General features: G+C 40.4%; 1 protein-coding gene across 4 annotated transcripts in view; it reads right to left on the reverse strand.

Annotated features, from left to right (window-relative positions):
* The window catches only part of THSD7B (thrombospondin type 1 domain containing 7B), a 292,733-nt gene that overhangs the window by 145,025 nt on the left and 126,595 nt on the right, over window positions 1-21,113 (reverse strand). For all 4 annotated transcript variants that reach the window (XM_042877909.1, XM_042877908.1, XM_042877910.1 and 1 more), the window contains exon 8: window positions 20,462-20,659. In XM_042877909.1, the coding sequence (XP_042733843.1) occupies window positions 20,462-20,659 (198 nt within the window). The remainder of the gene's footprint in view (window positions 1-20,461; window positions 20,660-21,113) is intronic.

Genomic DNA, 21,113 nt, shown 5'->3' on the forward strand with positions numbered 1-21,113 from the left:
AAAAAAAAAAAACAAAAAAAAAAAACAACCCTGACATATTACACAGGGCAAACTACATTAATGGTGCTCTCAAACTGCGAACAACCCAATAAAGAAAAGTCATAAGAGCATGGAAAAGTGCAATGCTTTTATACCTACTGTTTTGATTATGATTATTTTTTTGTTCTGATTATGCTCCCCTTAAGAATGATGTACCTTGCTGGCTCTTCATAGTCATCAAGGCTATGACTGACTATTATCCAGGCAATATTCCCAAGTAAGACTTGACAATTTGCTACACAGTGTGGAAACCTTTTTCTCTTTTTCTCTTTTTGCCACAGAAATCAGCCCAAGAGGGAGTTTTAATCAACGTAAGACTGAAAAATTGTAAACAAGAATGCAACAGAAATGGTTTATCTAAGCTGGCAAAAGACTTGTTTTCAGAGACAGTGAATGCTAATGATAATAAATAATTGCAAATACCATCTGGAATCTTTGAAAAACATCTTTCTCCAAGTCTGAAATTGAATCTCCACAGAAAGAGGATCAATGCAAAAGAAAATGGAAACAGTAAATTAAAATTAGATTTATGCCAACCTCTTAAAAATAAGTGCTCATTTAAAAGCAGTTAAGACAAAAATGTGTTCTTCGTTCAGATGCAGAGTGTGGCCCAATTGCATACAGCCACTCAGAGCTTCCACAATCCATCAGGCAATGCTCAGAGCATGCAGGGCCAAATGCCAGGCTATATTTGCTTTTATTAGTGCTACTAACAGTAGTAGTTCATTTTTCAATTTCGCCTCTGATGCACAAAACTCAGAACACACTGCACTCAGATGTCCTGGAGAGCTTTAAAAGCTCACACAACAAGACATGCAGTAACACAGACTGACCACCAGCCAAAGGATTCAATGAAGGACTGAAATCTATTCTAGACCAGAGCGATACACACCTTGAACCATTTGGTTTTTGAATAAAAGCTATCACCGTACACGCAGCTTTTCCCAGCTATCAAATTATATATCTCAACTGCATAAGATGGTTTTCAGATACATTAAGATACATGAAGCTAACCACACCTGTGCTTGAACCATTTTCAAGTTGTAAATTTTAGAAAAATAGGGGTGTTTAATTCCCACTGTATTTTGTGCAGATCATTTAATACTTAAAATGGAGAGAAATCAAATATAGAAACCAATACAAATACTATTTTCCGTGCACGTCTCCTTTGCCCATGAGGTGGAACTTTAATCACATCATAAATAACGATGCCTACATGTTTAGTCAGTATTGCATCACTCCTTTAGTGCCATTTACAGTGCATGTGGACTCCAAACTGCTCCATCCTCTACAAATGACAATACAGTAACGCTGATTACACTGTAACAACAGCTTAGTCCTGCTTACACCTCAGCTACAATGGCATCAATACAAGAATTTGAAGGCAGGAAGCATTTATCATGACCTAAAATACGGAAGAGTTACCTTAGAAGCTACTTAGAGCTATTTTCCATCTCCAGAAAACGTACATAGATTTACAGCTGGTAAGTGTTCTTGGCCTGAAGCTTGCTCTAGATCATGCAGCACTCTCCTCTTCCTTTTTCTCGCTTGGCAAAACTATTTTCCACGGAAGTGCTTGTTCTTTCTCTGCCATTCTGATGACACGAGTGCTGTCACTGAGAGCTGACACAGCAAGACGGAGCACGGTGGCAGTACTGGCTGACATTACCATACTCAGTGGGAAGTGGGGCACTGCCAGCAGAGCAGCACCCACCACAAGATGGACATCGTGCCCCCAAACCTCTGCTCAGCAGGGCATACTGCCCACTGTGTTCTTTCAGAGCTCTCATGGTGCTGGACCATGGCAGCTGACTCCAGATGATGGCACATGGAGCTGGACTATAGGCATTCCACCCAATGCTTGTTTCAGACGAAACAATTGGGGCTTTTGCTTGAAGGCTATGTTAAAAGGACTTCTAAAAGAGCTAATGCTGCTCACAGAGGAAAAAACAAAGAGGGTAAACACACGGTAACTGAAGAAAAGACAGGAGAAGGAATTGACTTTGATGTCAAAACGTGTTCAAAGTTGGGGTTCTCAGGGTGCTAAAGGTGGGCCTATGTGCTGAGCTGGCAACAACAGCTGCTCTCCCAGTAAGTCTGCAGTGCTGATCTGGTCCTTCTTTGTGCTGCTCCACAGCAGCAAAAAAAAAAAAAAAAAAGGTATGAACTGTAAAGAGCCCAGATAGATACCAGCCAGTAATTCCCTCCCAGGTTTTCCAGTTGTTGTTGAAGTACTATTTTAACTTTGCTACTACATTAAGGGAAAACACAGAATCAGTAAATGGAATCAGATGAAGGCTTCGCTCCCCCTTTCTAAACGCTTGGAACTGTCAGGACTGTCAGGAGGCATTTGGGCACACTTTTCAAATATAAGAACGGAAACAGAAAAACTAGAGAAAATCTGGATAAAATCTGGTTTTCTACCGCTAAATTTCTTTGCATGAAAAAAGCAATAACCTCTCAGCAACTTAGAAAATATTTCTGTTCTGATTATTCAGCTATTAAAATGGGAAAGTGCCATTTTATGACAATTGCTTTCGGCAGGAGATATTTTACACTGATATTCTGAAGGAATATGCACATAAGGAAGAACAATATTAAAACCTTCAGCGTTAATCTGTATTTTCAAAGCTAAGCACATTTTGACAAACCTTCTAATAGACAGTGTTCAAAATTCATAACATATATGAGCATGATTACATTACTCTAATTTATTTTTTATCCTCTCATGCACAGCAATAAAATTCTACCTTTGAACTTATATTTATTACAACTTTTACTCAACGGAGGGCACGCAGGCATAGAAATATAATAAAGCTCTGCTAATTCCATACATTATTGAAATCCTAACACTGCAAATGCTACCTTACTGTCTTCATGCATACTTAAAATTTCAATTCAGATGCTATTTCATTCAAAGGGCAACTTAAGCAGCAGCAAATGCTTCTTTTAGGTTTGTGGATTAACATAGCAAAATTACATTTTATATCTGTGGAGAAAAAGTAAGGTAAAAAAGTAATACTAAACAAAAGTATTTGTTTAGGTGTTGCAAGTGAAAATTTGATAGATGCTAAATAATTGAGTGCTCCATTCATCAGACTCCTAAGCACTACAAAAACATAGAGCAGGGCAGTGCTAGACCATAACCTTTACTGACCCCTCAGCAGCTGTAAACCAGGTCTAATTTCAAAGGTAAAAATCCCACTGGCTCCACCAAACTGGGAACCATGTAGCTACGCAGCTTCAAACTACAGGAAACAAAAACAAGTGAAAGCACGGGAAGAATTTAGCCAGCATGGAAAACTCTGTTTCCATGAAAAGTGCAACGCAGTGAACACCTGTGAGACAGGTGCAGAATACAAGTCTCCACACTTGTTTGGAGCTACCTGCTGTCAGACGGAATAATACCAGGAGGAACGATGAAGATCGGGAGAAATCTAATCTTATAACGATGAAGGTCATCATGTAACATGGCCAATCATGATACGTGGCCAATGAAAACATGACAACTGACAAACGAGACAAATTCTGAAATTGGTTGACATAATACTGAGTGATATGGCAATACAAATCAGTGAAGTGGCAGCTCCTGCAACTAAATACATGATGAAGCGTGAAAGTTGACTCAAACTACAACTGTAATATCGGCACAACTTTCTTTTTCTTCCAAAAGGTCACTTCACACATTAGCTCCAGCTTCATTGATCAGCAGCTGAGATAACTGCTGCTCACACGCCTCAGAGTCATTGGGAAAAAAAGACAAGCAGATGACTTTCTGCATACCATGTCCTCATCACATTTCAGGTGATTGTTCAATCAAAGATAAGGCAAAAATGGGGAAAAAAAAAGCCTGCAGAATAGAACGCTGAAAATGTAACAGAAATGACCACCTTTATATTCAGTACTGAGGGATCAAAAATGGTAGCTGTTATTAGTGCTGTAGTTACACAGCTAGAACTCAAAATTGCATTCTGTTTACCTGAAAACATGGCCTGATGCCTCCTGAGCCCAGAGGAGGTGATCTCCCATTCATGACCAGGCACTGAATGTCCAAACGACTGCACACTCAAACTGAAGTCAGGCTGCTGGAAACCTGCTCAGTTCCCACCATGTCTTACACAGGTTTCCAGGCCACCACAAAAGACTGAGCCTGATACTTCCATAACTAAAAGCCTTATCAAAGAGAATGAAATAAAAGTCCTCTGCTTGTGAGTCATCAGCACATTCTGCCAAGCCAACTACAAGAAAGAAATGCAAACAAATATATTGCTGACCTGGTGTAGGGAACCTGCTTTGGCAGGGGGGTTGGACTCGATGATCTCTGGAGGTCCCTTCCAACCCCTACAATTCTGTCATTCTGTGATATTGACCCTATAGAAATTTTTGGTCACGAAACCCAAACAGGCTGGAGGAAATGCATTGAAGGCCAGATCAAAACTCCAGCACAGAGATATAAGGAAGCTGCCACACTGGAGGATTTCCCAGAGTTTTCTAGGACTTTCTGCAAGATGCCAAGCTCTCAGACTCAGCTGATGGCAGTCAGGTTCCTGAGCTACTCCACACCACAACACACCCAACTGGAGCAGGGCAAACTTCAGCTATGTGTAACATCCTCCAACAAGCACCAAAGCGGGGAGCAGGTCACCCAGGCAGCCAAAGCCACAGACTTTGCATTGTTAACATCATGAAGTGAACAAACTGCTGAAGGACAAGGAATAGAGCTCCCATGCCAAAGTAACAATCAACTTTTTGCCAGAGGACAAAAAACTATTTCCAAATTTGGTCTTAACTACAGTTGGTCTGGAGAGAAGTGCTTGCTTGTTAAAATAAAGGGGCAAGGTTGCTTTGAAAATAGGGAAGCAGAACAAGATTTTACTTGCTCTCAAGCAATTGAAATGTATTCTTCTACAGATGGAAGAGAGTTTAAAGTCACCTCACTGGCAATGTAACCTCCCAACATATTGAAAGCCAGCAGGAAGTGTTGAATTAATACATATATGCTAACACACTCTCCCGCAGCCATGAATGTTTAATCTCATTTTTCACCGACACTGTACCCAATGGTTTGCTACATGGTTTCGAAGCCTTGAGACAAGGGAAGAACCTGAAGAAAGCTCCTGTAAAACAGGGAACCACAGGAAAGCAGACAGAGTAAAAAGTCTCTGGAGAAAGCTGGGAGCAGAGCAGTGTCAGCACACCAGGCAAGGCAGTTTGTGTTAACATCTGGACAGGGATGGAGGGCAGAGGGAAGGGAGTCAGTGTGAGCACCAGAGAAGCCAGCTCTAACCTTTACTAATCGTGGGGCTGCATTTTGATGATGTTTGAATACTTCCCATCAATATAGAAAGGTATAATGTATACGGCTACTGTGTATCCAGAGAGGCAAACAAAATGAGTTTTCAGAGAGCATGTAATACTGGCTGAACACACAAGATAAGTTATTACGTACCAACCATCTGATGGAAAAAGGAACTTTTACACATTGTGCAGGGGGCTTGCCCATATATCTTAATGCTCTAGACTGTGACAAATGATTGGATAACAACTCTTACTCCCCTTGTCATCATCCATCTTCTTAGGAGGCTTATTTCCTCAAATCCTGATGATGAACCTCTGTAGTCACTTATCTGAGCAGTGAAAATTTATTGCCTTTACTAGAAAATGAAATTCTCCTCTGAGAGAAATGGAATGGACACAAAAGGGCAAATTTCCACCCTGATGTACGCAGATGTATTTTCTCTCTCTTTATTAGGAACTATCCACATTTATCCTATGTCACAATTTTGACCAAAGGGTATCTCCCGTGTTAATAAGAGTGGCTAATTTCCAATTAAAAAAAAAAAAAAAAAGAGCACAGATCGTAGAGATGCCCTAATGAGAAAAATGATGAGCCCCCATAGTAATCCTGCCTTGACTGCACATATTTAACAGGGCTGCCAAAGCAGTCTCCAAAATACTCACTAATTACATTGGACTGCCTCCAGCCCCTGTCACTGGCAGAGAACAGGAGAACTTTGCAAGGAGCAACCCACCAAGAGTTCAAAGATGATATGGTTATTTTGGGAAAGCATTGAAGGAATCAGAGCCGAGCTGTGCAAGCATGAACAGAGAATACTGTCAGATTCTGTGGACTTCATGATCAGCTGCACAATAATGCTCCAGCACAGACAGGAGCAGACCAAAAACCAGTTAGATGCAGAAGCACAGAACAGCCAGCAACTTTGCAACACTCACTTCTGACTTAAACATTCGCTATGTTCAGCGGTTACTGGGACATGTAAAAGAGACTGAAGTATAAAAAGAATTCTTCTCTCTTTGATTTTCAGTGAACTCAGCTGAAAGAGTGCATATATGTTCCCTCCAAGTGTGTGTTCAATGGCAAGAGTTTTACTCCCAAGTGAGACTGCTCCTAATTCAGAGAACTCATGAATTAATACCAATGGATATAACTGAGGGATCCAAAAGTACATCAATGAAGAAAACCACAGTCCTACTTCTGCCCCATCAGCTGTGAGAACCAGCAAACCTGTGCAAGTCACAAGTGACTCAGAAGAAACAATACAAAGAAATGTCATTCAAGACTTCATATCAAGTTGCACGGTTAGCCATTAATTACCTTGGAGTTACAACATCCATTCCAGCTCCATAGTACAAAAAGGGCTGAAAGAACTGCAGGTTCTGCCCCAACTGACACCATAAATATTGATCACAGTGGCTGTTCCTCTTCATTAGCCACAAAGAGAGCAATGTTCCTCAAGGGAGAGGAAAAAGCAGATCCAATTTTAATCAAACTGCAGTACTAAAATGCAAACCTCATGGAATATTATTTTAATTATTGCTCTGTACTCATGCCAACTGCAGCCTATAAAAAAAACCAGAGATGTTCCTGGACAGAAAGCCAAAACCTCAAGCTGCCAAGCAGGTACACCACGTGAAGCAGCACTATGTAACAATACCCAAGTGAGCACTGCAACAGTAACAGCAGTTTTCCAGCCCAGCACCTCACCCTGGGCTCATTAGCCCAGCAGAGAGATGAGAACCACAGTTCATTAACCAGCCCCAACTCCGTGCTGCCACAGCTTCCAGAGATCCAAGCTGGTCATGGCAATGGAGAGGCCATACAGGCTTATTAGCTTATTCAGATCTACCTATGTAGTAGAGTACATAAATCCTAAACCATTTAACCTTCAAAATATATGTCTGGGAAGACTGCCAGCGAATATTTGAAAAGGATTACTGGAATTGTGTTAGTTGTCACAGAAAATGAAAATGTGGATTTCAATAGAAACTCTATTGTAAGGGGGAGTTTTCCCCCCCAAATCTGTTAGTCTAGCAGCCACACTGAATGGAGGATTGTACAGCCAGATCAGACAATGCAGGGCAAGCTGAAATACTTTAAAAGCTACATTTTTATCTACTGAAATAAAACATTTTCCCTTTTAATTTTATTTTTTTTTTTTCACTTTAATCAGAGTATAACCTCATTGAATGACAGTGTGCAAAAAGAACATATAAACTAGAAAGAAAAAATAAAAACTTTCTGGATAAATTAATGTTTATTGCTTTTAGACTTTGATATTCTGGTCTTTTCTACTTAAACGCAGTTTAAATGTATTACTTGCCACGGCCTTTACGTTAAACCCAGAAAGTCTGCAATTTGTGATAAAGTTCCTTATCTCTCTCTTTCTGAACCTACGCAAAGATCCAAGGTTAATTTGCAGATAATATTACTTCATGAAATAATTATCTTAGTCTATAGTAGTTAAAATAGCTAAATTTGAAAAAGAGATATGTAAAAATGAAGCTGTCACTACTGCTGGAAGGAGGCTGCCTCCCCTAGTAGGACCAAAGCCTGGCTCAGGGTACCACCAAGCGCTGTGCATTCTCCTCACCCTGGCAGTAGATACAGACCTCTGCAGTGGGATGAAGAATGGAATCTGGCCCTGCATGACCTCCTCTCCAAGCCTTCGTACACCAATAGAGAGGTGATCTCCCCAGCAGGAAGCCCTAACACTCTACCAAAAGAGCTCTGTGACCAGACTGCAGATTTGGATGGCCCCAATTCAGCAACTTGATGGTGGGCCATGGGCACCAGGAGCCTACAGCAACCCCACAGAGGTGCCTGCAGGGACAGCACAATGTGGACACTGTCCTCTTACTGCACATCAGGGGCTCCAGCCCGCATCATATCAGACCTGCTCTCCCAAATCCCAAAGGCAGCAGCAGCATTTTCCTTCCAGGAGGCTCAGAAGGCAACCAGAAGGCCACATGTGCTCCTCTTACAGGTTTCTGCCCATCCAAGGACTCACCTGCCTTTGCACAGCCTTCCCATCACCTCATTTGTTATCTCAGTTTATTTCTTCCTTCCAAATGAAAGCTTAATCTGACAAAGATGCTTTCTATTTTTTCCTCTCCTTACTTCTTAGCCTTTTCCAAACCCAGCTCTGTCTCATTACGACTCTATTGCTCACTGAAGAATCACTTTCTTCAGCCATTCTTTCTCATCCTGCTAATTTTACCAAACACCCTCCTATTAAACTATACAAATATATTCATTCAGTAAATATCCCATTAACCAGGTCAGCATACAGTATTCACAACTTATTACAGAGCTACACCAAATCAGTCACAGAAGCAATTATGCAATTGTACGGCAGACAACTCACTTTAATCTTAATATGGGGCTGGAGATGTACATGCCAATGCTCATTCACACGACTCATTCATTTCCAAGCACTGTACACCATTTGTTTTGCCGTCAGTTCTGCAGCACTGCTGTGTATCCTGATTTGTAAGCTTTGCCAAGTGCCAGCAAATACCAGCTCAGTGCTTCACACTTTTACGTAAGCGATTTTGTTACTGAACCTAAGGGTGATTCTAAGCTTGCATCTCCCAGGGGAGAGGGGGCAAAAGCCAGGCTAGATATCACAATCAAGCCCTCAACAAGCGTTTTTATCACAAAATAATATTAAAGAAATGAAGATGCTTCCAGGACTATTAAAATAAATGACTGCAGAGAAGAGGAATCATAGGTAAGATTATGGGACACCACAGTTCCCAGAGAGGAAGAAAGAAGGGGGTTTTAAAATCACAGCCTTATTTGAAGGCATTCATTTTTTAAGCGCCCTGGGAAAACAGGTTGCCATATAATATTAACAAACAGGAATATGCTCCGACAACTACATGCAGTACCACAGACATTTTGAAGACCTAAATAAATAATGTATTAGAAAACTGAGCTTAGCCTGAATTAATACAGACTCCTATGATATAAAGGAATGGCAGCAGTGGAATTACTTTCCTGGGATTTAAGTCCTATACAGAATTAAAAGTAAAGGCGTTAAGATACTTATTGATAGGCAAGAAACTGTTACCCTTAAATCTATGCATGCCCTGGGAGCACTCAGTTAAATTCAGAGTCTCAGAGAGTTTGCAACACAGTTATACCAAACCAGTCAGCTTTATTTGTAAACAGCACCAACAGGAGCAAACCGCTCTCCTGGCTGCAGTCTCTTTTGGCACAGTACTGAGCACACAACAAAACAGTGCTGACTTTCCATCCAACTTGGGCAATCTGGTGAAATTGGGGAAAATTCTTGCTCTACTTAGTGGGAATTTTACATCTGGTAGGAAAACTGGAATTGGAACTTACTGACCCAGCACACACCTTGTTTGTCCTTGTTTCTGTTTCTGGGCTTGGTGATTGCTGGATCAGTTTGAAGGTTCATAAGGCAACATGAGCAGACACCTAATGGCAAAGCACAGACTCAGCTCCCAGAAAGGAACCGTACAAATTCATGCTTACCAGCCCAAATCCCACATCTCAGTTTGAATTCTATGTGGGGGGAGGAGAAGGAAAGAAAAGGGGGAAAGAAAAGGATCTGCTTCATGAATGATGTTGTATTAAAAGCATACAATACGGGAGGAACAGGCTTCAAAACTGGAAAACGCTCTTCTTGTCAGCTGCCTAAAGATAAAACCCTAACTGCTTGTTTACTTGAAAAGGAGCTATGAAAAACCTTTTCCTGTTACTTGTCTAATTCTTCCAAACAAAAGCAGTTCCCAGTATGAGACAACTGCAGACATGTTTCGTACAGGCAGAAAACAAGAAGAACACTGCACAATGGAATTCTAAATTGTTCTCAATCTCCTCAAAGATTGAATCTCCCCCAATTCACTAATTCACATTCACTCCAGCACTTCACAAAAGCTCCCTTTTCTTAAATATGAGATTCAATTCACAGATAAACAAGAGTGATAATGCAATCTATACTTAAAATAATAACCTGGCAACCAAGTTTTGGCAGAATTAGGAGTTCTCCCTTTCTCTGGCCTATCTTAGTCTATTACTTCTTATTATTTCAGAGCTCAGTCCTGCAGTCAAGGCCCACTGATCTCTTCTGTTTCTAAACAAACCAGGATCTGTATGAGAAGTGCTGAAATTCAGTGGGAATTTGACCCAGGAAAAAAAAAAAAAAACAGTAGAGAGCATTTAGGAGCTGTACCCTGTGGCCATTTTCCCCATTCTGCAATTTCTTACCATTTAAGCACATCCTTTTCTTTTCATTACTACCACTGGACTAATCACAAATTGCTGCTTAATGAAGACTCCTGGCATTACAATATTTAATTAGAATTAAGAGGAAGATTTACCTTAATAAAATGACAGACCAACATGCAGCAGAGCCAATCTCTGCAGTGCAGCACCAGCCTAAAATTTCCACATCCTGAATTCCTAATTAGTTTGTTCTAACTTTGTATTTTGAGGGAGGAGCCTTCCCCTCTGCTATCCATTAACCTCAAAACAAGGAATTAAATTTGTTTTTCATCAACTCTCCTCCATAAACAAAAAGAAACTTTAAGAAAGGGCAACGCTAATTTTCACTCGAGTGCTGTATGAAGGCAGCTCAAATCATTTCTGCACCGTACACAGCACCAAAGCAGTTTCAGCTACAGAAAGAACCTTCTGTAGGGCCACCCAGCAGGAAAGGATTAAATTACACAAAGGGCACTTCTTTCTCCTCCACAAAAAGGTCTGTGGTCAGAGATCAATGTGAGAAGCTGTCTATTTAAGCTGTACTCAAATTATTTCCTTTCACAAGCACTGCAAGCAGCTTGCTGCTGATCCCCATGGCAGGGCACACCACCAGATCCTGGGCTGCCTTGCTACTGCCATGGGCTGCATGGTAGCTTGGATTCCAGCCTACCAGTCCTCACATACACAATGCAATAAAACACCAGCAACTTCTTTACCCTAATGACCTTTTGCTTAATTTAAATACATTACACTGTTTGTAGTATTTCCGTTGGGAAAGAAGGTCCCAGCTAGAATAATTTTGAACTGAGAATTGGACAATTTTCTGTCTACTGAGAAAAAAAAAAAAATAGTATCAACTACATTAAAAACAGTCCTCTTTGTGTTAGCCTTGCTTCCTAAGGAAATCACAATATGCTATCATGCTCTTTTTGAAACCAGTCACGGATGTAAACAGAATTTGACACGAGGTTGGTCCCTTAAAGGTTTACATGTCTACTTGAACTAGCAGCAGCCTGATGGAAAAAGGTCACAAATTATTTGCCATCACCGAGGGAAAGTTATCCAGCCTGCTTTCTTTGCTGGCCAGACTCAGCTGGTCAAAGCACTCAGAGCTTGGTATGCATCCAGCATCTGGCCTGCACCATGGGATGGATGCGCAGAGAGGAGCAGAGCTGTGGGGCAGGAGGCTGAGCACATGCGGGCAAAGACTGCATCATCACCAAGGGAGGATAAAAGCTGCAAGTACAGAGAACAGGAATCCCTCCTGGCTCACTCTTATATCTTTTAAAAAGGTATTTTGATAACACTTCTGCAAATGATCTCTTTTCAACATGAAGGGATCAGAACAGCTGCTTAAATAAAAAGGTTCATGTCTGCACAACCTGTGCTGGGTTTTCTCACTATTTAGCTGCAGGATCCTTCAGAAAAATTGTGTGAATGGTGTCATACACACATGCTGTAATATCTGGTTAAAAAGAGAAATGGCTTAAGGACAGTGTAAATGCAAGAAGCTTTGAATTCATGTATCTCAAGGGACTATTACAGACAGGAAACTAAAGCTCCAGGAAGTTTTGTGGTTTGCCCCATGTCACAACTATGCAAAGAGGCTCTGAAAGCACCACATCAAAACCAGGCAAAAAGGTAACTCACAAGCATTATGAATAGCCACTGGTTATTTTCAGAGGACACATTTCTAGGTATCAAAATGAACAGAGGTGGGACTAGAGCACAAAATGCCTTAGCAACTCTGCTTGGGATGAGAAGCATAAAAAGATGTCAGAAAGAATCCCCATTTATATTCCTCAAAATTGTGAGCTTTGTGCTCTGTGTATAAGGGACATAACACAGGTGTTACCAGGACGTACAAGAAGTGAGGAAAATACATATGTTAAATGCTTCTCTCCTTGCTAAAATGGCAGTGAAATCATTAGGAACTCATTAGGAGCCTGTTTAGTCCACAGATTGAGAATTTTTACAGATGAGATTCACCGTCACTCTCAAATCCCCCACCCATTCCTCCTGGTAACTTCACTCCCTGCTGGGTCACAGATCCAGAATCCATGAATACATGCACAGTTATAAAATATGATACAGGACCCCTATTTCAGTCCATTTCACTCTTTAAATAAATAGTTCATTTTAGTTAAATTTCTTCTAATATAGATTAATTTAAAAATTAATCCTTCCATGGAGCTTCTTCAATCCTCTCACAGCAGTGTTACAGACTGCAGGTCACTCACACACACCATGCTCTTTAGGTAACCTTTATCACAAACTCAGATCAACTTATGTCAGCCTCATTCCATAACATTTAACACACTAAAGGGCAATAAAAATCTTGCAGTAATGAGTAATGTTTATGTTTTTCTTAATGTTACCATTTCCATTTCTGAAACAGCGACCTTAAACCTTTGTTCCACATCTACAGGTGTTAGAAGCTCAAGTTCATTAAACAACAAAAAAAAGCAGCACCTGCTGCTCCCACTCACAAATTCAAGCAGGAAATTCATCTCCTCTCTGCTGCAACAGCCATAGGGAAGAAATGGCCATTTTAACACCCTTCTGAAGTCTTGAAAAACAACTTTTGGACACATTATGTATGAAAAAAGAGCAGCGGATACTGAAAAGAATAGTATTTATGCGTAGAAATTCAGCTGAGGGCACTCTGCACCACACCACAAGCTCACACTTACCTTAGCTGACATTGAGAAACTATTTTCACAGGTAGCTGTAATTCTTTATATTGACAAGCACAGGGAGGATGAAAGCTGTCCATATCCCTAATCAACTCAACCGGTATCTGTGTTTGCCAACTCTATGCAGCTGAAATCGCCACTGGATACTGATTATAGCTGCCTTCTGGGTGATTGACACAAATCATGCTGCCAGGATTTGCAAGGCACAGCCGCACTTCAGCTGGAAATCGTGCAACATATGTGCATTTAAGGGCAAAGAAATCAATCAAAGTATATCTGAGTTTATCCTCTAGATTTAAGACCATCGCCTAAACCCCCCAGCTTTCCACCATTAAATATTATACCCTGTATTTTAGCACGTGCCTGACTCTCACATACAGATATCTATGCAAATACAGCTACTGCAAGAATTGTATATACAGACTTCCGAGTTTCTATCTTCCTTGGCTTGTGAGCCATACATTTGCTACGATCTTGAGTGAATTTTAAAAGTCCTGGTGTGACTAAGCAAAGAAAGTTCTTACTTTTCAGCAACTTTCCCTAAAATTAACCTAAAAATGATCTTCTGTTTCTTTTGCAGACATCACCTTGAGTAGAGGTTGCAAAGGCAGTAAATTCACTGGAATCCACGAAGGTGTCTGTCCTCAAATTGTTGATGCACCTTTCCTAGGTCAGTTCACAATCTGAATTTTGTCTTTTTAAATGTTTTCAGTAGGAGATGTCAGGTATTTGGCAATGACTCAGCTGCAGCAAGGTAAGATTTAAAGAGGTAACTGTATCTGTTCCACCAGACTCATAAACCAGCCTGCCCAAAGAGCACATCAATCTCAATTACTACCAAAAAACCCACCAAGTTTCAGATCTATTGAACAAGCCACACATCATTCAAGGAGACTTCTGAAACACTCATGACACTCATCAGCCTTACTGCTGCACTGCAATATGTTCCTTCACTATGGTTTGCAACATGGGAAGCATAGATCCTATTTAACTGCCACGAGGATTTGCGTTTCTACCTGCCAGAAAATTACTGTTTGGGGATCAGCAGCTCCAATGATTGGGTTTGGCAGGGTATGCTCACAACCAAAGATGAGTGAACTTGTGCATGAGTCTTAACCCTATACAGGACCACCCAAAATCCAAACCCTACATCTAAGAGCACTATCCAGACGCTCCCAGCAGCTCGGGGCCATGCCCACTGCCCTAGGCAGCTGTTCCAATGCCCACCACCCTCCAGGGCAGAACCTTCCCCTACCCCCACCTGGCCCTGCCCCCATAAAACTCCGTGCCATTCCATTGGGCCCTGTCACTGTCACCAGAGAGATCAGCACACTACAGTCCATAAAGCACATGTACTACTCAGACCTTACTCTGCAAGTTCTGTCATGCTAAAGCTGACAACACACAGACTTGAGCAAAGCAGTACATAGTTCCATTTTTCTGAATCTAAGAAACCAAGACTAAATAGTCCCTAACCCATAGATGGAGCTACATAACATTCAGCTATACATCATTCACTCATTTACTCCCTAAAAGTACACTCTCCATGTGCTCCAGCTACAAGTCAAAGCCTTCCCAAGTCTGCCTGGTGCACAGACACATCTGGGAAAAGGCATCGCAAAAGAAAAGATGATTTTCCCTCCTCCGTGTATTAAGCTCAGATTAAAGACAGGTTAAAAGTTAAAGACTTGGATTTCTGAAATTCATGTTAAGCCAGTGCTTTTCAGACAGCTTCATGAGCTGAACCAGGAATGAAGTGAGACACCTCCTGTCCCAGCAGTGCCTTCCTTCTGAAGGCTGCAAGCCATACTCTTGTGGATGTGCCAGCTGATGCTGTGTGACAGCATGTGCCAAGCAGCACACACATTGCAAGCTATCTCCTTGGACAACAACTCCTGGGGAACAAAGGATGTGACACAGTCTAACTGGAAGTATAAGCTGACTGAACCCGGCAATATTAACGTTCTGCCCCCGAGGAGTCTCCAAGCTTCCTTAGGTGCAATGCTTCACTGGCAGGCTGTGGCAGAACATAATACTGGACCTTAAAATAACACTGCTTTGATTACCTTACTTCCCTTTACTCTTTGCTTGAATTCCAACAGGATTTCAGTGTCTGCTCTGTCAATAGAGCTGTGTGAATAATGGATTTCTGTTTGGGCACTGAACCAAAAAAAAAAAAAAAAAAAAAAAAAAAAAAAAAAAAAAAAAAGGAAGAAGGAAGAAAAAACCTCTGTTTTATGTAGTCTGAAAAGACAGTAGGGGAGGATTTAAGAAAAAGTAATTTCAAGATAAAGCAAAATGTTTACTCTGAAAGGAATATTCTGCTTTTATATTATTCTCATTTTCAAATATTTTGATTTTATTATTTTGTTTCAAACTTGGCCTATTTCATCACAAAAAAGCAAACACTAAACACTTTATTTAAAAGACAGTTGAAGGAAAATATTCTGACTCTCTGAAAAACTGCTTTCCAGTTTTACAGGTAAAAACTCTTCAAGTTTGGGAACAGATGCATTTCACCCCAACGTGCACTTTTTTCAGTGAACTTAATAAAGTTTGAGAAATAAAAACATCTATTCCCATCACAACAAGTGCCACATTCTAGATAGTGACTCTCCAGAATCAAAGAGACCACCTTGCTAAATAACAAGACAAAATCTGACTTCTGGCAGTACTGCCAGGACAGCAGTAGAAGCTGTATGAAGGTCTTCTGCTTAAAAGCTCAAGCAGCAGCAGGTCTGAAAGCCTGGTGAGAATGCTAATTCTGGGGACTTCTTCCATCCATCAGCTATTAGCTATCTCACCTGACTTACTCAAGCATCTCACCACCAAGCCAGCTACGTGTTGGACTGGCCTGAGAAGAGTGTAGAAATGTCCCGTGCCTGAGAGCATCTAGGAGAGACAGAAGAAGGTGGGTTTGTGACGGCCCTGGAACTTCCATTTGGGTGCCACTTAAATTTGCCTGCAACTTTAATTCCAGAAAACAAAGTAAGCCAGATGCCCAAGCTGAGAGCATTGAAAGGAATGGCAATGCTCAGCAGTTCCGAAGAGCTTAATCCTTCCTTCTAATCTAAATTAAATTTCCTTGATTAGATTTATTAGCTAGGAGTAAAACATCCCTAATCAAGTAAAATGAGACTACCTTTGTGTTAAACTTTGTTGATGATCTGCTAATTGAAACAATGAATGCTTTACATATAAACTATTTCATATTTTCTGTTATTTAGACATGAGGTTGTTCATTGTTACAGAGATAGTAAGTTGTCATGAATTGTTCTTCTGGTAGTTATCAGAACACAAATATGAAAATTAATAAATGTTGACATGGGAATTACAAGCAAATAGATTCTGAATAATAAGACCTTACAGTTCATTCAACAGCATTGCTAATAGTTGAGATTTGGCTTGCAGTACTGTAAGAAACATTTTTTAAATGCTTGAAAAATGAATTATTAATTTTCATGAGACACAGCTGTTATTTCATGAAATCACTGCAATTCCTTTCACACGTGTTCGCAGTGCATTCAGATCATGCTCCTCACCAGAATCACTCTTCTATATGCAAGCTACAAAGTGCAATTCTTAAAATCACAGTTTGATTCAGCATCTGTCTTGTTTCAAGCTATTTACCTATTATTAATATTGTGATACAGACATGAAAAACAATTCCTGTATCAGACTGGGCCCAACCACACTGATATGTTAATCCCAGTTGTCTGCCTGTGCATCTAAACCAAAAGATTGGGAAACTGTGAAGGTATGCCAGCTCCTATCTGAGCTGAACTTCTACCTGCTGACCCTGGACCAAGTCCTGCTGTCTATATTATCGTCAGTATTTCACACTGCTACAACCTCAGATTTCCTCTGCCTTACTTTACTCGATATGTATGCAGCTACTGCAGAGAAATAAGGAGCAGAACGTACAAAAAATTATTTCAGTCATTGTCTTCACAAAATGAAACAATATATTTTGGCTGCTGTTCAACTGCATTATAAAATTAGATAGTTTGACCATGATCATGGTTTTGTATCCACTGAGCAACAACATTTAAAGGGAGCAATTGAACTGGAAATATTTCATGTTTTTTTCATCTAGTCAATGCACAGCAATGTTTGTCAGTTCTAATCAAGACTGCCCAAATGCAAATGTCAAATACTTGCAACACTCTGATCAAGAATACATTACAAACAGGAGATTATTCAATTCCTTGTTGATCAAATTAAAATAACTCTGAGAAAAATCACTAACCATTCTTGGGTTGTTTGTAAATACAAAGAAAATTCTTAAATACATTCTGTCTGGTACTGATCTAACTTTCAGTTCCATCATCCATACTGTATTATTCTTTTGGCTGTACTAAGTTCCTCAAAGCATCCAGTGTCCATCACTGACTAAACTCATGGAGGCCCTTGCACTGTGCACTCCCCACACATTGGGGTGATCAGAAATGGGACAGATAAGGGCCAGTGCTCTGTTCACTTGTATCTTCAGCAACATACAACAGAGATAAGACACAGTTCCAAGCCCCGCTGTGCTGGAGGTAAGTTTAGGGCAAGCAACAAAGTCCTGTGCTATGGGAGATAGGAATAAAAAACATGTGCAGTTCCCTCCCACTGCAAGCAAGGTAATTAAAGCTCATTTTTGGCAAGGGAAGAATCGGTCTCATCATGAAAAATGCCTCATGCTGAGGGGAGCAGCATGCAACAACACAGCATCACACCACAGAGCACAGGCTCGTAAAGGATGTGGGTTCACAGCCATGCTGAGAAAGGTGGGAGAGGAGGAGATGGGCAAGGGTAGGAAACCATGATGCCAAGCTGCTCTGTGGTAGGGCTGACAGAAGCAGGGCTGACTCATTTACTGCTTTCAACATCTAAAGCAGAGGTGAACTAACACTCTGCAACAAGAGTAAGAGAGCACCACGCCAAGAAGTCTGGCATATATATGAAAAGGAAGACATCTTGCAGGGAGGGATACAAAGAAGAACCTAAGTACCCTAATCAACATACTGCAGGCTATCATTAACTTTGTTGTTAAGATGAGATACATTTGATTCTGCCATTTAAAGAGGTCCAAGAAGTGTTGTGTGTTTTTTTAATCTCTTTAGGCATACAGTGGGAATACTGAGCAGCCATATTAGGCACGGCTGCCAGTGGATAAATGACTGAATTTTTGGATACAGCACTGAATTCTACAAAAGCTACTTAAATAAATGAAAATATCAACACACAAAGCAGCTACACTAAATGCTTTCAGCAGGGCAGTTACTTGCATTGAATTTAGACTTCTATATAAATGCTAAACATGAATACAGGTCTTAAGCTATTTTATCCATAACTGATTTGTCTCAGCTTCACATTTCCTCCTGTTGGCTTTCCACTACCAATTAGTCAGCCGTTCCAGGCAGAACACTTTATGCAGTTCTGCTGCTTATTCTAGCTTTCACCCAAGAAAATATACCATGCATTGCAGTGGGAATCTTGCTAGGAGAACACTACAGAAGGAACAAAGGTTACAAAGAAAGCAAATAATATTACTGGGGTACAGAAGAAGAAGCAAGTTGACTTTTTTCAACCTTGACTTCAAGGACCCTGCCAGTCCTATCCCACTAGATAAAAAATTCAGAAAAGCTTATAAAGTATTGTTAACCAATGCTTCTAGTCTGTCTTGTGAAGCCGTCTCAGAACAGCCGATGATCACATACAGTGACAATGCCCCAGCGCTGCTTTTTGGGAACTAGAACATGCAGAGAGTAATGGAAATGAAATACATAGTTACAATATGATTTTGAGCAATTAAATGATGAAGAGACTCTTCAAAGGCATGGCTTCTTCAAGATCATAGCCATAGAGAACAGTTTGATCAGAGACAGAGCATCTGCCACATTACATTGCATGCTTACAAGCCTCACCTTGGGGCACAGAAATGGATGTTGGCACAGTTTTAACATGGTGCTCCTCAGCAGTACAGGGCTCCATCTGCACACATCACATTACAACTGGACTTACACAGTCAGAATCACACATTTGAAGAGACCACTCAGTTCACAGACAGATCTCTTCTCTCTAGTGTATTCTGCCTAAGTCATCTTTATATATATATATAGTTCAAGATTTTTTCCCCATTTCCACAAAGCTGGGAGAAAACCACATATTCTTGATGTATTTCAGAAGAACCTTTACTCGAGGTGGACAAAAGAGACAATTTAATTCCGTCAGATTCCTGTGCCTCATAAATGACACATTATTTTTAACCACTTGTCAATCAAACTCTCATGTTATCAACTTGAAATTGTTTTCTGTGGTCAGCCTGAGTACCATACAAAAAAGATATCCTCCATCTCAGATATAAACTTAGGCTCCAAAATCCCACAATTTTGCTACTTTTGAGATGTGAGTAGGGTCTCACCGTGATTACGGACTGCAAAATTGTGCTTCATGTAACTGAATCTAAAGATCAGACAACACTGACCTTATCAAGAAATGAAACTTTTGGCTCAAGTTCAAACCATGTATGAGAGATCAGCTCTTGCTGGTTTGTTTGTAAATGTCGTATAAAAATGTACTCATTCATTATTAACAACTTGTAAACTGAAGGTTCTGCAGGTCTCAAACTGCTATCAAGTAGGTAAAGTATTACTCCCATCACTTCATCTAGATAATAGGCAATTCTTGTATTAATTCTGACAGCACAGCTGAGCATTCCTTCACACAGTGGTAAGTGGGTTGTTATGAGAAGACAAACATTCAAATTGCATGCTAAAAACCGAGGCTAGAAGCAGTGCAAAGGGATTCATTGTCTTTATGTCTACAGTGCTGCTAGCCTCAGTGACAGTCCTACTCCTCTACAAGATGGGCTTAAAAAGGGATACGAAGTAGAACCAAGCCACTGGTATCACACTGTTGTCACAATATGGCCTGTGGATGACGTACAGCATATGCCATAGAGACAATACATAACCTGTACTGGTGAGCCTCTCATTTCAAATAAAATAGACTGGAAAGCTCACAGCAAAATCCCATGCAATATTAGCCTTATGCTCTGATGATTACCACAGTCAACTCAAAAAGCTGAGGTTTCATAAAATTTGGTAAGAAAAACAGTAAGAAGCTGTTGTAAATGATTGTGATTGCTCTTCAGAAGAAAACCAGTTAAAAGGGAGGTTTTTAAAACTATACCATTACCTACCTTTCTTGTTCTTGCATACAGTTTTCAGGATGTGTTTTCCAGGTCCACATTTTCCATGGTCAGCAACACATATTCCTTCTGAAATGATCCACTCGTAGCACGTTGGGTCTTCACAAGGAATAGATTCAACTAAATGTGGACAACCTGCCAGGGTGCCAACAGGATCCACAAGCACATGCCTTTGCCTCATTCTAAAGCCTGGAAAAGAAGAACTGAATTAACTGGACAACTACAAAAAAATATTTATACCAATAAAGTACCAAGAGGACCTCAAAGGGCATGTGGAAGTGAAGGACATAAGGAACCAAGAGAAACCCATTTGCAGCTACTGAATTGACTGGAATGGTAAGTGGCTGTATTGCCCACAGCCCACACAAGCAAAATCTAACAGTGTGTCAAGAATTCCAACAACTCAAGTTTTTAAAATTTCTTTTTTTCCTTTTCATTAACATTGGTTAGAAAGACACATGTCCAAAACCAATAATCAACTTCTGAGGCACATATTAACATTACAGTAACACTGAGACAAAAGAGAGAAATATTAAGAAAATGAAGATACAAAGAGAATTATACCTGCCTGGGAATCCACTACTGACTAGACTTGTTTCAAGGCACAGCAGAGTAGTTTACTAAGAAATTAGCATTCTGCCTT

The sequence above is a fragment of the Lagopus leucura genome, unplaced genomic scaffold (genome assembly GCF_019238085.1).
Source record: "Lagopus leucura isolate 7727_CA_CO unplaced genomic scaffold, USGS_WTPT01 Super-Scaffold_100019, whole genome shotgun sequence".
Lineage (NCBI taxonomy): Eukaryota > Metazoa > Chordata > Aves > Galliformes > Phasianidae > Lagopus > Lagopus leucura.